At 43.2% G+C, this 11,206-nt stretch overlaps 1 protein-coding gene across 1 annotated transcript; it reads right to left on the reverse strand.

Moving 5' to 3' along the window:
- Positions 1-965: 965 nt before the first annotated feature.
- Positions 966-8,842, reverse strand: LOC311144383 (fibroblast growth factor 10-like; the record flags this gene model as incomplete). Its single annotated transcript, XM_084180400.1, has 3 exons — positions 966-1,157; positions 1,837-1,940; positions 8,290-8,842. The coding sequence occupies 3 exons, from the start codon at positions 8,840-8,842 to the stop codon at positions 966-968; spliced, it is 849 nt and encodes a 282-aa protein (XP_084036526.1).
- Positions 8,843-11,206: the final 2,364 nt, after the last annotated feature.

Raw genomic sequence — 11,206 nt, forward strand, 5'->3', positions numbered from 1 at the left:
CGTGACCTGAAAACCACACTGGGTCCCTGTGCTCTGGGTTTTCATCCTGTTACCATTACCTGTTACCTTAGAATATATCTACTTTGAATGTAGTTGAGAAGCAGAGCATTTTGATTTTTCTTTCAGAATTATTGTATTAACGGTATCTGATTTATTGGGTCACAATCTCGATCATATGTGTATTTGTCAGATTTGTCAGCCAGTTTAAGTTGCATACTTTATTGATGGACATGAGAACATCTGGATACCGAGGAGGAAATAGCTGATTTATTTTATTTACTTCACAGACACGATGAGGTGTAAAGAATGCAATGAAATGTTCACCTTCTTTCCACCTCCAGTTAAATATTACACAAAATAAATAATTTACTTCAACACAGTCAAAGCTCAGTGGTTAAGTATCATACGTTAGTTTTTTCTTTCACTGTATTCACTTTTGCTATGGTTCCAAGCTTTCATGACCACTAGGATCTTGCTCAATAAAAAAAAAAAAACTCGCATTTACCAATCTGTTAGGACTTCTTCTTCATTTCAGAATGTCCAGATTATTGAAATGAGATTGAGAACCATGGACAACAGTTAGAAAAAGTGTTTTGTATACACAACACCAGTGCTTCCTCAGTTCATCCACCAGGTGTGTGAAACAACTTCCTACTTTGTTCCCCCTCCTTCAGTCCACCTCTTTCAAATGATTTGGCACAGAATAGTATTCAAATTTCACCCTGTGCCACAGAAAACACTGTCCATCCCCAAACCAATAAACCATCTCAATGAAAGTCAAAAGCAGGGTGTATCTGCACAGTTAATTACCTTCCTTAGAGAAAATATATATTTTAGAAATGTTATAGTTCAGATGCCCTCTGTCCAGATTAGAGTAAATGTTTTAAATCCTTATTTGAAAGATTGTTCAGTGCTGAATAGCTCTCCCACAGGGTCTGTCTAGTCCAGTGAAACACTCCCCTTCATCACACCATGATGGGGAGGAAGTGGGTGGCTGTATTCCTCCTCCGTGTTTTCTTCCCTCTCAGTGGCCTCCCGTGGACACTCAGGCCCACAAACATCTGTCTCTTCTTGTTCTTCCACTCGGCTGAGGCGTAGGTGTTATAGCCGTTCTCCTCAATACGCTCCTTCAGTGTGCAGTCAATGCCAAACTCTCTCTGGAAGAACAAAGGACATTATTGGGTTACATTCTCAAATGTGTATTTGGATACCGACTCAATACATTTTTATACTGAATCAACTATTTTCATTTGTGAAGTGCATACACTAGCAAAGGATGTGAGAATACTATATTTATAGTTCATGTACTGTTTTTATTTATTTATTCTGCATATTAATTTATTTGAAATTTGCAGAATTAAATCTCTTGAGATGCACCATCTCATTTTCAAGTGTCCAAGTGTCCAAATGTAAAAACAAAATAAACAAACAATACTTAGTAACAAGAATAATATGGCAACTACTGTCTAATAACATCTAGTTAGCTAACTGACAACCAATTCAACTTAGTCAAGATGTACCATGTTACTAGTACCATGTACTAGAGGGGTACATTCAATAGAACTAGTTAATTATGCAAATCTGTTACAGTGATAGATGGGATATATTCTAATGTCACTTAGCACTGTAGTCATGACTTGCTGACCTCCAATTTCCTCTTTGAATCATATGCACTTGGTTTGGATAGTGTGCTCTTTTAAGTTCTGATAGTTTCCACTGCACCATTAGTTAAAAGTGAACCCAGCTCCAAAGATAAGAACTCTTGTGATAAAGACAAAAGGAATCTAAGTGTATCTTTTTGAGGCTTGTTGAATGACCTCTGACCCGGATACTGACCGCTCCATACAGCTCTCCCTTCCTGCTGATAGCCAGGTAATAGTTACTGCCCAGGCCTTTGATAGCCACCACCCCCACATCCACTGACGTGATCTCCAGAATACCTGAGAACACACACAAAAAACATGTATAATCATTTAGAAACAAGTGATACATTTTATAAACCGTTTATAATCATCATGACCACTTAGGGGAAATCTGTAACCATTCAGGCAGGGAATTTTAAGGCAGACCACAGACATACTCTTGGCCTAGACCAGAACACAGAGGAAGACTAAATAGAAGCTATGGAATGTGTTCTGGATCTGCTGTAGTCATATAAATTAGATAAGAGCTTGTAGAACAATCAGGAGTGTCTGCCTACCTCTCCTTACATGAAATATTAGTTTGTATTTGTGTTGTTTATTAGGTTTAACCAAATGGGAAAAGTGAGTTAAATGTGTTGAAAATAAATAGGTTGCAACTTCAAATATAGGTTTGTTAATAATCAAATATAACAGTTGGCATTGAATCATATATTTTTTAATTGAGAAAACCTAACAGATTTACTTGTAACCAGCTGAAGTAAAAAAAAAATCTGTTGATCCAAAGAGCAATTTTTTTTTTTACACTGTAGAGCCTTTCTCAAGACAAAACATTACCTAGATGTGTTTGAGAAAGCCTCTAGCTGAAATCATGTAGCATAGCCAACTGTCATTCTATCGGTCAGATTTATGGTACTCTAATACTCTTGTTCATAGTTAGAGAAAAGCCTGAAGAATCTCTTAAACTGTAGAGTTTTCATCCATCCATCCATCCTTCATATCACCCATATAAGTGTGCTTCATCTACGTAGAGCCACAGTCTACACAGAAGAACAGACTTCATCTTAATAACTAATTTGGCATGAGGATTATAATAAGTGCAGGTTTGATTTATTTGTGAATAGTTTGGCTCGTTTGGTATGTAAGCCCCCAATTCCCAGTGCAAATATTCTGTTTTCCCGAAAGCCATTAGAAGAGGTTGAATTATACGGCAGTAAGCATAGCATGCTGCTGTTGTAGACAGCTGAGGTTATTTGTGTGTCCGTAGTATCAGAGAGGTCAGAGAGATACAGCTTCCTAATCTGTCTGTTGACCAGAGAGCCCACTTATCACACACACACACACACACACACACACACACACACACACACACACACACACACACACACACACACACACACACACACACACACACACACACACACACACACACACACACACACACACACACACACACAAACACACAAACACACACACACACAAACACACACACACACACACACACACACACACACACACACACACACACACACACACACACACACACACACACACAAACACACAAACACGCATGCATGCATGCAAACACACACACACACGCACACACCCACACACATTTATCTCATCTGAAACTGGTGTGTGTTAATGGCCCCTCTCTGGATCCTATGGCACGTTTGATTTCATGACACCCTCCTTCACTTCCTCTCCCCACTTCCTGTGTGCTGTTGTTATCCTGATACACACACACACACACACACACACACACACACACACACACACACACACACACACACACACACACACACACACACACACACACACACACACACACAAACACACACACACACACACACACTGCAGGGAGTTGTCATGACGATGGTCTTTGATCAGACTGCCAGAGCAGTTCCCCTCCTTCCTCCCTGATGAGTTAGTGAAGCCGCCTGTGTCACTGTCAAGTTCCCTGTCTTGTGGTCGGACCGTCTAAAGGTGCTGTGTGAAACAGGTGTCCTGAAAAAAATGCCCTTCGAAATATACTGTGACCTACACCCCTGTCTTCACATCAGCGAGGTAGCCTCTGCATTAGTTTCCAGTTCAAACAGGTTCACACCGGCAGGTGAAGTGGTGGTAGGGACCATGACACAACGGCCATTGAAGATCTGAGAGTTGCTTCAGTAAGGGATCAGGTTTCAGGTATCGAGTGAGGCTGTAAGACTATCTAACGCTGTCTCTGGTCCCTCTGTAAACATGCTGGGGATGAAAGGAGAGAGAACAGAGGAGGACAGATGAGCCATGACAGAGAGACAGATAGAGGAGGATTAGAAAGACCTTAATGACCACTGATCAAACACACACACCGGAGGCTGGGGCGAGATGGTTTGTATGAAGTCTGAACACACACACACAGAGTTCCAGACACACACACATAGGTGTGCATATACTTGCGAGCAAGCATTGTGTACACACACCCATATGCATGCTCACACACATGCACACACATATGTTCAGTCTCTACAGTATTTCTCTATAGAGAAAAGCCACCCGTATCCACTCGGTCTGTGATGATTAATGTTCAGCACTACTGTCTACTTGCTCACCCAGGAATGATATCTACAACGCCGCAAGGGCGGAAAAAAACTAACAGAAGCCATTAGGACAAATTTGTTTTTCATTCAACATATTACACCTGGGTCAACCACACATCTCCAACTGTTTATTTAGGGAAATATTGGTTGCATGCTGGACTCTTCCTCCTAATGTGTGGCTCATTTGATATGCTCTGTTTGTAGTTACTGCAGTAAATGGTGCGTTCGGGTGGAATGGGAGCAAACAATGCCAATGTGAATTAAAGGTGGGTTTTCCATAATGGGTTGCCAGGTAAATGTGGATTTTCCACAGTGGGTTTCCAGGTAAAGGTGGATTTTGCCATTGCTATTCGTGGTACCTGGAAGTTTACTCTTCGGAAAAAAAAGTGTTGTCTCCAAAAAATGGAGCTTACAGTACAGATACACTGTAGCCTATTTGATTTAAGAATAAGGAAAAAATATACTTAGATATCTGAAACCATTCCAACTGTATTGTCATGTTGAAATATGGGAATGACAGAAACATAAATCAGCTGTAATGCAGATTAGGACCACATTGAATGTAATTAGTTTGTTCATACCCTTCCTCTCTCCACCTCCATAAACATCTTCACATCTCATATCTCAGTGTCCCTGAGAGAACTGGCTGTGGTTTCCCTTCTGAGGGGCACACAAACACATACACACACACACACACACACACACACACACACACACACACACACACACACACACACACACACACACACACACACACACACACACACACACACACACACACACACAGAGCGAATGAGGAACATGCCAGTCCCAGTCTGGAGGCGCCTCAGCACACATGACTCCCGGGAAGAGAAAGACACAAACACATTTGGTGGCCTCCTGTATTGCCCTCCTGCTCTCTTGACAGGCTGAGCTCACACTCACACCATCCCAGCTTGGGGAAATTAGACTAATCTGTCCGCCGCCAGACATCTGTTAGGGCCTCAGTTAGAACTGTTCGAGTCCACCATTACTGTTCTCAGTAACTGTGTATAATTCATTTGAAATATTTTAGGCTTTTCAAATGTGGTGAGATGCAACAATATAGCAAACCAAGTTATCGATAAGTTGAGTTGCTTTTATAAGCTGATGTGTAGCTTTATGTACATGCACTTCTTTTTGCAAAGCGCCATGTTGGGAATCTATTCCAGCCCTCTCTCCCAGCAGAATCCCAGCATGAGGAACGCCATGTGGGACAGTTTTTCACAGGCATCCCCATAAATCTATGGGAGGTTGGATACATGCTCTTAAACAGACAAGAGCAGGGTCCTCCCAGGGCAGCCCCCAAAACCACCACCTCTACATCTGTCGAGATCTTTGCTAGCAAGGTTGGTAGTTCAAGCCCAATACCAGTTGTTCCCCCTCATTCGCAACACTGTTGTAACCAGGTTTCAAAGCTCGGGTCTCAGCCTTGCACACAAACAAACTGGACCTAAATCATATCTCCAAAAAGGAGGGGTAATAAGAATGACTAGTGAAAGATTGGTAACTTGGTCTCCAGATATGCTTCTGTACTGCACAAACAGCATGATTTTAAATATCTATGGAAAGATTGCCACATGCTTGCTGATAGCAAGAACAAGCAAATATATTTTCTTTAGGAAATGTACTTTTCTAGTTTTATTCATACAGTAAATCCATTATTATGATGCTATTATTTTCTATCAACCCAGTGGTTTTAACTGGGCATTACCACAGAATCGTTGGCAAAAACCTGATGTAGTGTCATTTTCTGGAGCTACAAAGGACATCATCCCAGGGATCATGTCTAGGCCCTGGGCCAGAGCAGAGACCGGAGCTGCTCTCCTGTAGTATCTCTTTCCCTGTGAACCTGATAGTGGGCCATATAATCCACACACACTGTCCTCAGTCCCCCCCAGGAAATGACTTTATGACAGCACCATTGATACTGAACACTCGCGGCTTTGATGTGACCACAATGATGTTCAACCATGTCATTCATGAATTAGTACCCTGCCCCAACCTCCCCTACCACTGCAGTCATACCCAACCCAAAGATAAACTTGGTCACCTTTTGCAGAGGCTTAGTATTGTATACTGCAGTATATTACTAATATATACTAGTAGTACTGTAGTATTATAGCCTGATGTATAAATAATTGTGAGAGTGATGAGAGACAATAGAAAGATTCAATAAGTTAACACCTACTAGCTTCACGTTGAAGCCGCCGATCATCTTAGTGAAGACATTGCTGGCCTGGCTGTTGTACTATGTCACAAATACCCAAAAGGGGCCTATTGAAATTCATAGCATTTATGCCTCACTGTCAAATAAAGACAGTGTAAAGTCTATAAAGACATTTACATTTTTGTCATTTAGCAGACGCTCTTATCCAGAGCGACTTACAGGAGCAATTAGGGTTAAGTGCCTTGCTCAAGGGCACATCGACAGATTTTTCACCTAATCGGCTCGGGGATTAGAACCAGCGACCTTTCGGTTACTGGCACAACGCTCTTAACCACTAAGCTACCTGCCGCCCCATTTATATAAAAGCGTAGGGTCTATAAAGACATTTCTGTCATCTTCTTGTCAAAACAAACACCAATAGTTACATTTTTACTTCCCTTACTCTTTCCCATAAGCCTCTTTGATTGATTTTGTGGTTTAGAACTCCCAGGAGAAACGCTAAAGACTTCCATATACACGGGATGGGGGGTGGTGTGTGGGGGTGGTGGGGGTGTGTGGGGGGGGTTGTAGTTTAAGTGGGCACATGTGTCTCTGGTTGCTTGGTTTGCTACATCCGAACACACCCCCACTTGAGCATGTGCGTGCCCGCACACAGATAGGCTCACACACTTAACTTATTGGAATGAGTGGGTTGATAGAAAGGGGATGCATAGTAGATATAGTACATTTATCCAAGTTATTATTACAACAGTACACTGAGCACGCTAAATAACAAGAGTTACAGTGAAGACAGCAACAAAGTGTTACAATAAGTTATTCAGGCATATACATGTACAAATTACCTTGACTAACCTGTACCCCAGCAGATTGACTTGGTAGCGGTACCCCCTGTATATAGACTCATTATTGTTATTCTTTTTTACTTTAGTAAATATTTTCTTAACTTTTATTTTACTTAAAACTGCATTGTTGGTTAAGGGCTTGTAAGTAAGCATTTCACTGTAACGTACTTGTAAAATATAATCTGTGACACATTCATAGTGTAACTAATGCTCTCTCTACTGAGCGTGATAGGCTATCCATCACGTTGTATTCGGCGCATCTGACAAATACAATTTGATTTGATTTGATTTGAATAGGGCATGAGTACAAAACATCTACATATATGTTTCTGTACCTCTGTGAATTAACCAGATCACATTCACATTATACTGCATTGATCATAAACCACACGGCATCAGCATTATGTACAATATTTGTAGACTTAAATTAAGCGGACTGGATGTGTGTGAGAGCATCTTAGAGCATGGTAGTGATTGGCATATCCTCTCCTACCCCCAGTCCTGCTCCTCTCTAGCTGTTATCAGTACTGTTGACTCTGGGCTGTGAATACGGACAGATAACAGGTTGGTAATCTCTCCCTCCCTGGTCCTGTTTTAATCATCTGAGCGCTACCATCATTGTGCGGAATGTCGGGACAGGACAGATATCACAAGGATGTCTGGTAGATACAGTAGGGAGCTTCTTGTCAGGAATGTTTCGCCTAGATCTAAGAATGAACAGGTCTGCCATCCGTGAATGGCTGGGAGACAGATCTTGCCACCATTTAGATTCAACATGCCGTATTGATGATCAATGCTAAAAAAGTTGTGCTGGAAACCTGTCTTTCCATACATACAGTAAAGTTATTCAACGCAAGTCAATAATTTTCTTTTTTTTTCTGTAATTTGTATGATATTCTGTAGTGAAGACCGTGCGAAAAGAGTGAGGAAAGCCTCGACAACACAATGGATTATTTTCAATACGCTATGGCTGAACCTCTGTTTCCTCCTCTTTTACTCTCCTACAAATTAAAAAACATACTCTTGTGGTTACTTACTGAGGGGGTCGTCTTTGCTCTTGGTCCCATTGACTCTGCCATTCTTATCAATCCGCAGGAAGAACTTCTGGAAGGAGAAGAGCTTCCTCTGCCGCACATCTCCCTGCAGGTGGTTGTAGCTACGTACGTGCCTCCCCAGTGGACCCCCTATCCTTTCCAAGGAACCTCCAGTTTCTCCAACCCTGGACGCAGCCAGGGAACTATTCACTGGCGCCCTAAGAGGACTGCTGGGGCTGGGGGGCTGGAGGCTGGGGCTGGGGGACTGGAGCCTGGGGCTGGGGGACTGGAGCCTGGGGCTATGTGGCTGGAGCCTGGGGCTATGTGGCTGGAGCCTGCCTCTGTAGAGAGCTTGGTGGCAGACAACCACAGGGAGGGAAAGGGAGAGCAGCAGTGCTAGCAGCAGAGACAGGGACAGGCTGGAAAAGAAGGACCCAAAGATTAAGCTGGTGCCAGAGCCAGACCTAAACCTGGACCCAGAGCCAGACCTAAACCAAAACCCAGAGGTGGCCCAGGCAGAAACAGCCTTACTCCCTCCAGCAGCCCATGTGCTCATGATAGAGTGGTGTGGGGAGGACTGGAAGCAGCCTCACAGCCTGGGACATGCTGCTGGGGACAGGGGAGGCTGGGAGGGCAGGGAGGGGAGCCCTCCTGGGAAATGGGTATCTCTGGTACCTAGTCTACCAGGTCTATATGCAAAAGAGATTTCCTCCTCAATGATACCTATTTGGATAGAAAATCATTGTCTCCTTGCCATTCTTTTGGTAGTTAGAGCAATTATTGTACTGAAAGTCAATGTATTCCAATGTTCTCTTTCACTTTTGTTCCTATACTGATGTCCCGGTAGATAAATTAAGACAAATAAAAATTAATTAATAAAACAGCCTATTGTCCCACTCGTCTTATTGTTGCCAGTGCAAATACCATCAGTGTATTCCAATGACAAATCAGGCAGGCGTCCTATGTTCCACTTTTGAAACTTTGCTGTTCCTGGTGCTGAATTTAATTCCAAACCAGAGTTCCTTAGATGGCTACTCCAACAATGAAAGGTCCACTGGCATAGGAACATTCTACTAACACTTTCTCCAGGTTCATCCCTCTGTCTCCTAAGGCCCAAACATTCAACAGCTCACTGCTGCCAGATACCCTCCACAGATTTCCAGATTTCACTAAAAAGAGAGAGAAGGTAAAATAAAAGGTAGAGTGAAATCCTGGTTGGCCAGTGTGTGCCTGTGAGAGATTTTCCTCCTCTCTGCTCTCTCCATGGATGAGTGTGGAGTGGACTCCTCTCCCTCTCAATTACAATGACTCCACCTTCACTGAGGTAACAGGCTGAGGAGGGGTGTGTGTGTTTGTGTGTTTGTGTGTGTGTGTGTGTGAATATGAGACTGTCAGTTGATCTGCCCCCTCTCTTTAACTCCCACCCTCTCCTTCTCTCCCTCTCTCTCTCCACCCCACCTCTCTCTTTCTCTTCCTTTCGCTCTCCCCCTCCACCTCTCCCTCTCCCCCCAACTCTCTCTCCATCCTCCACCTCTTTCTCCCCCCTCCACCTCTCTCTCACCCCTCCACCTCTCTATCTCCCCCTCCACCACTCTCTCTCCACTCTCCACATCTCTCTCTCCCCCCTCCACCTCCCCCTCTCTCTCCCCGCCACCCCCCCCCCTCTCTCTCTCTCTCTCTCTCTCACACACACACACACTGTCTTTCTCTTGTGCATTCCCAAACCAAACCAACCCCTCCCACTCCACTTACCCTGCTCTCATTTCCCATCACCCCTCTCTCATATGGGAGTGAGCTGGGAGTTGTGTGTGTGTGTTTGTGTGTACGTGTGCATGCGTGAGAATATGGGGCTGAGTGACAGGGGTGGAGGTGTGAATGGAGACCAGGGTACGATAGGATATATCTGGGTTGATAGTGCAGGGGTGGAGGTGATAGTAACAGACCAGTCACTTAGGTGTTTCAAACATTCCATTGGCTGCCAGGTTAGTGGGCTGTTTTAGTGTATATGGAGAGGATGTAGTGGGAGTGTTTTCTTTTTATAGCTGTGTGTGTGTGTGTGTGTGTGTGTGTGCGTGTGCGTGTGCGTGTGCGTGTGTATAATTTGAAATGCAACTACTTGGTACTGGTACCATCAAGATATGAGAAATCAGACCTGATGCCATTTCTTGTCTCTCCAAATAAAACGTACTATAAGGTAACCACTGCTAGGTCCAATCCAATGGCAGCTCTAAGAGGATCTCAGTCAGGCCTTGGTTCCAGTCCAATGGCAGCTCTAAGACGATCTCAGTCAGGCCTTGGTTCCAGTCCAATGGCAGCTCTAAGATGATCTCAGTCAGGCCTCTCTTATCTCGCCACCTTCCTCTGAGACTCAGGTGTCACATGACCAATTAGAAGCTCTTATACTCCCCTACTCAGAGTTGTGGCACTTCTGTCACGTTTTCCGTAATTCAATTCAGTTGGAGAATTTAATAACTTAATCAATTTAACTTAATTCAACTACATTTCCAATCTGGGAATTGGTGGTTTCTAAGACTGTAAGAACTGAAAGGTACACTCAGCAAGATGACATCATCATACACAGGGGAGCAACTTCCTACTAACAGAATAAAACATTAAAATTAAATCTGCCAAGACTGCCAGTATTAGATCTTAACAATGTGGGCGTAATCAAGAAGGAAGTTGTTAGCCATGCTGAGTGTAACTGGGTCGTTCCACGAAAATAGTGCCTTTTGCTTCGCTTTGATATTTTAAGTAGAAATTGTGCACCAACATTGCATTCTAAAAGCCTGTTATATTAAATGAAGTGCACTTCAAAATTTAGACCACATGGAGAATTCAATAAATCAGATTTCTTTATATGAATAAAGGCTTGCCAAAATGCCAAAATTCAGCATTTTGACGTGTCCCTCCATCAGCCCTG

The sequence above is a fragment of the Coregonus lavaretus genome, assembly GCF_964263955.1.
Source record: "Coregonus lavaretus genome assembly, chromosome: 17".
NCBI lineage: Eukaryota > Metazoa > Chordata > Actinopteri > Salmoniformes > Salmonidae > Coregonus > Coregonus lavaretus.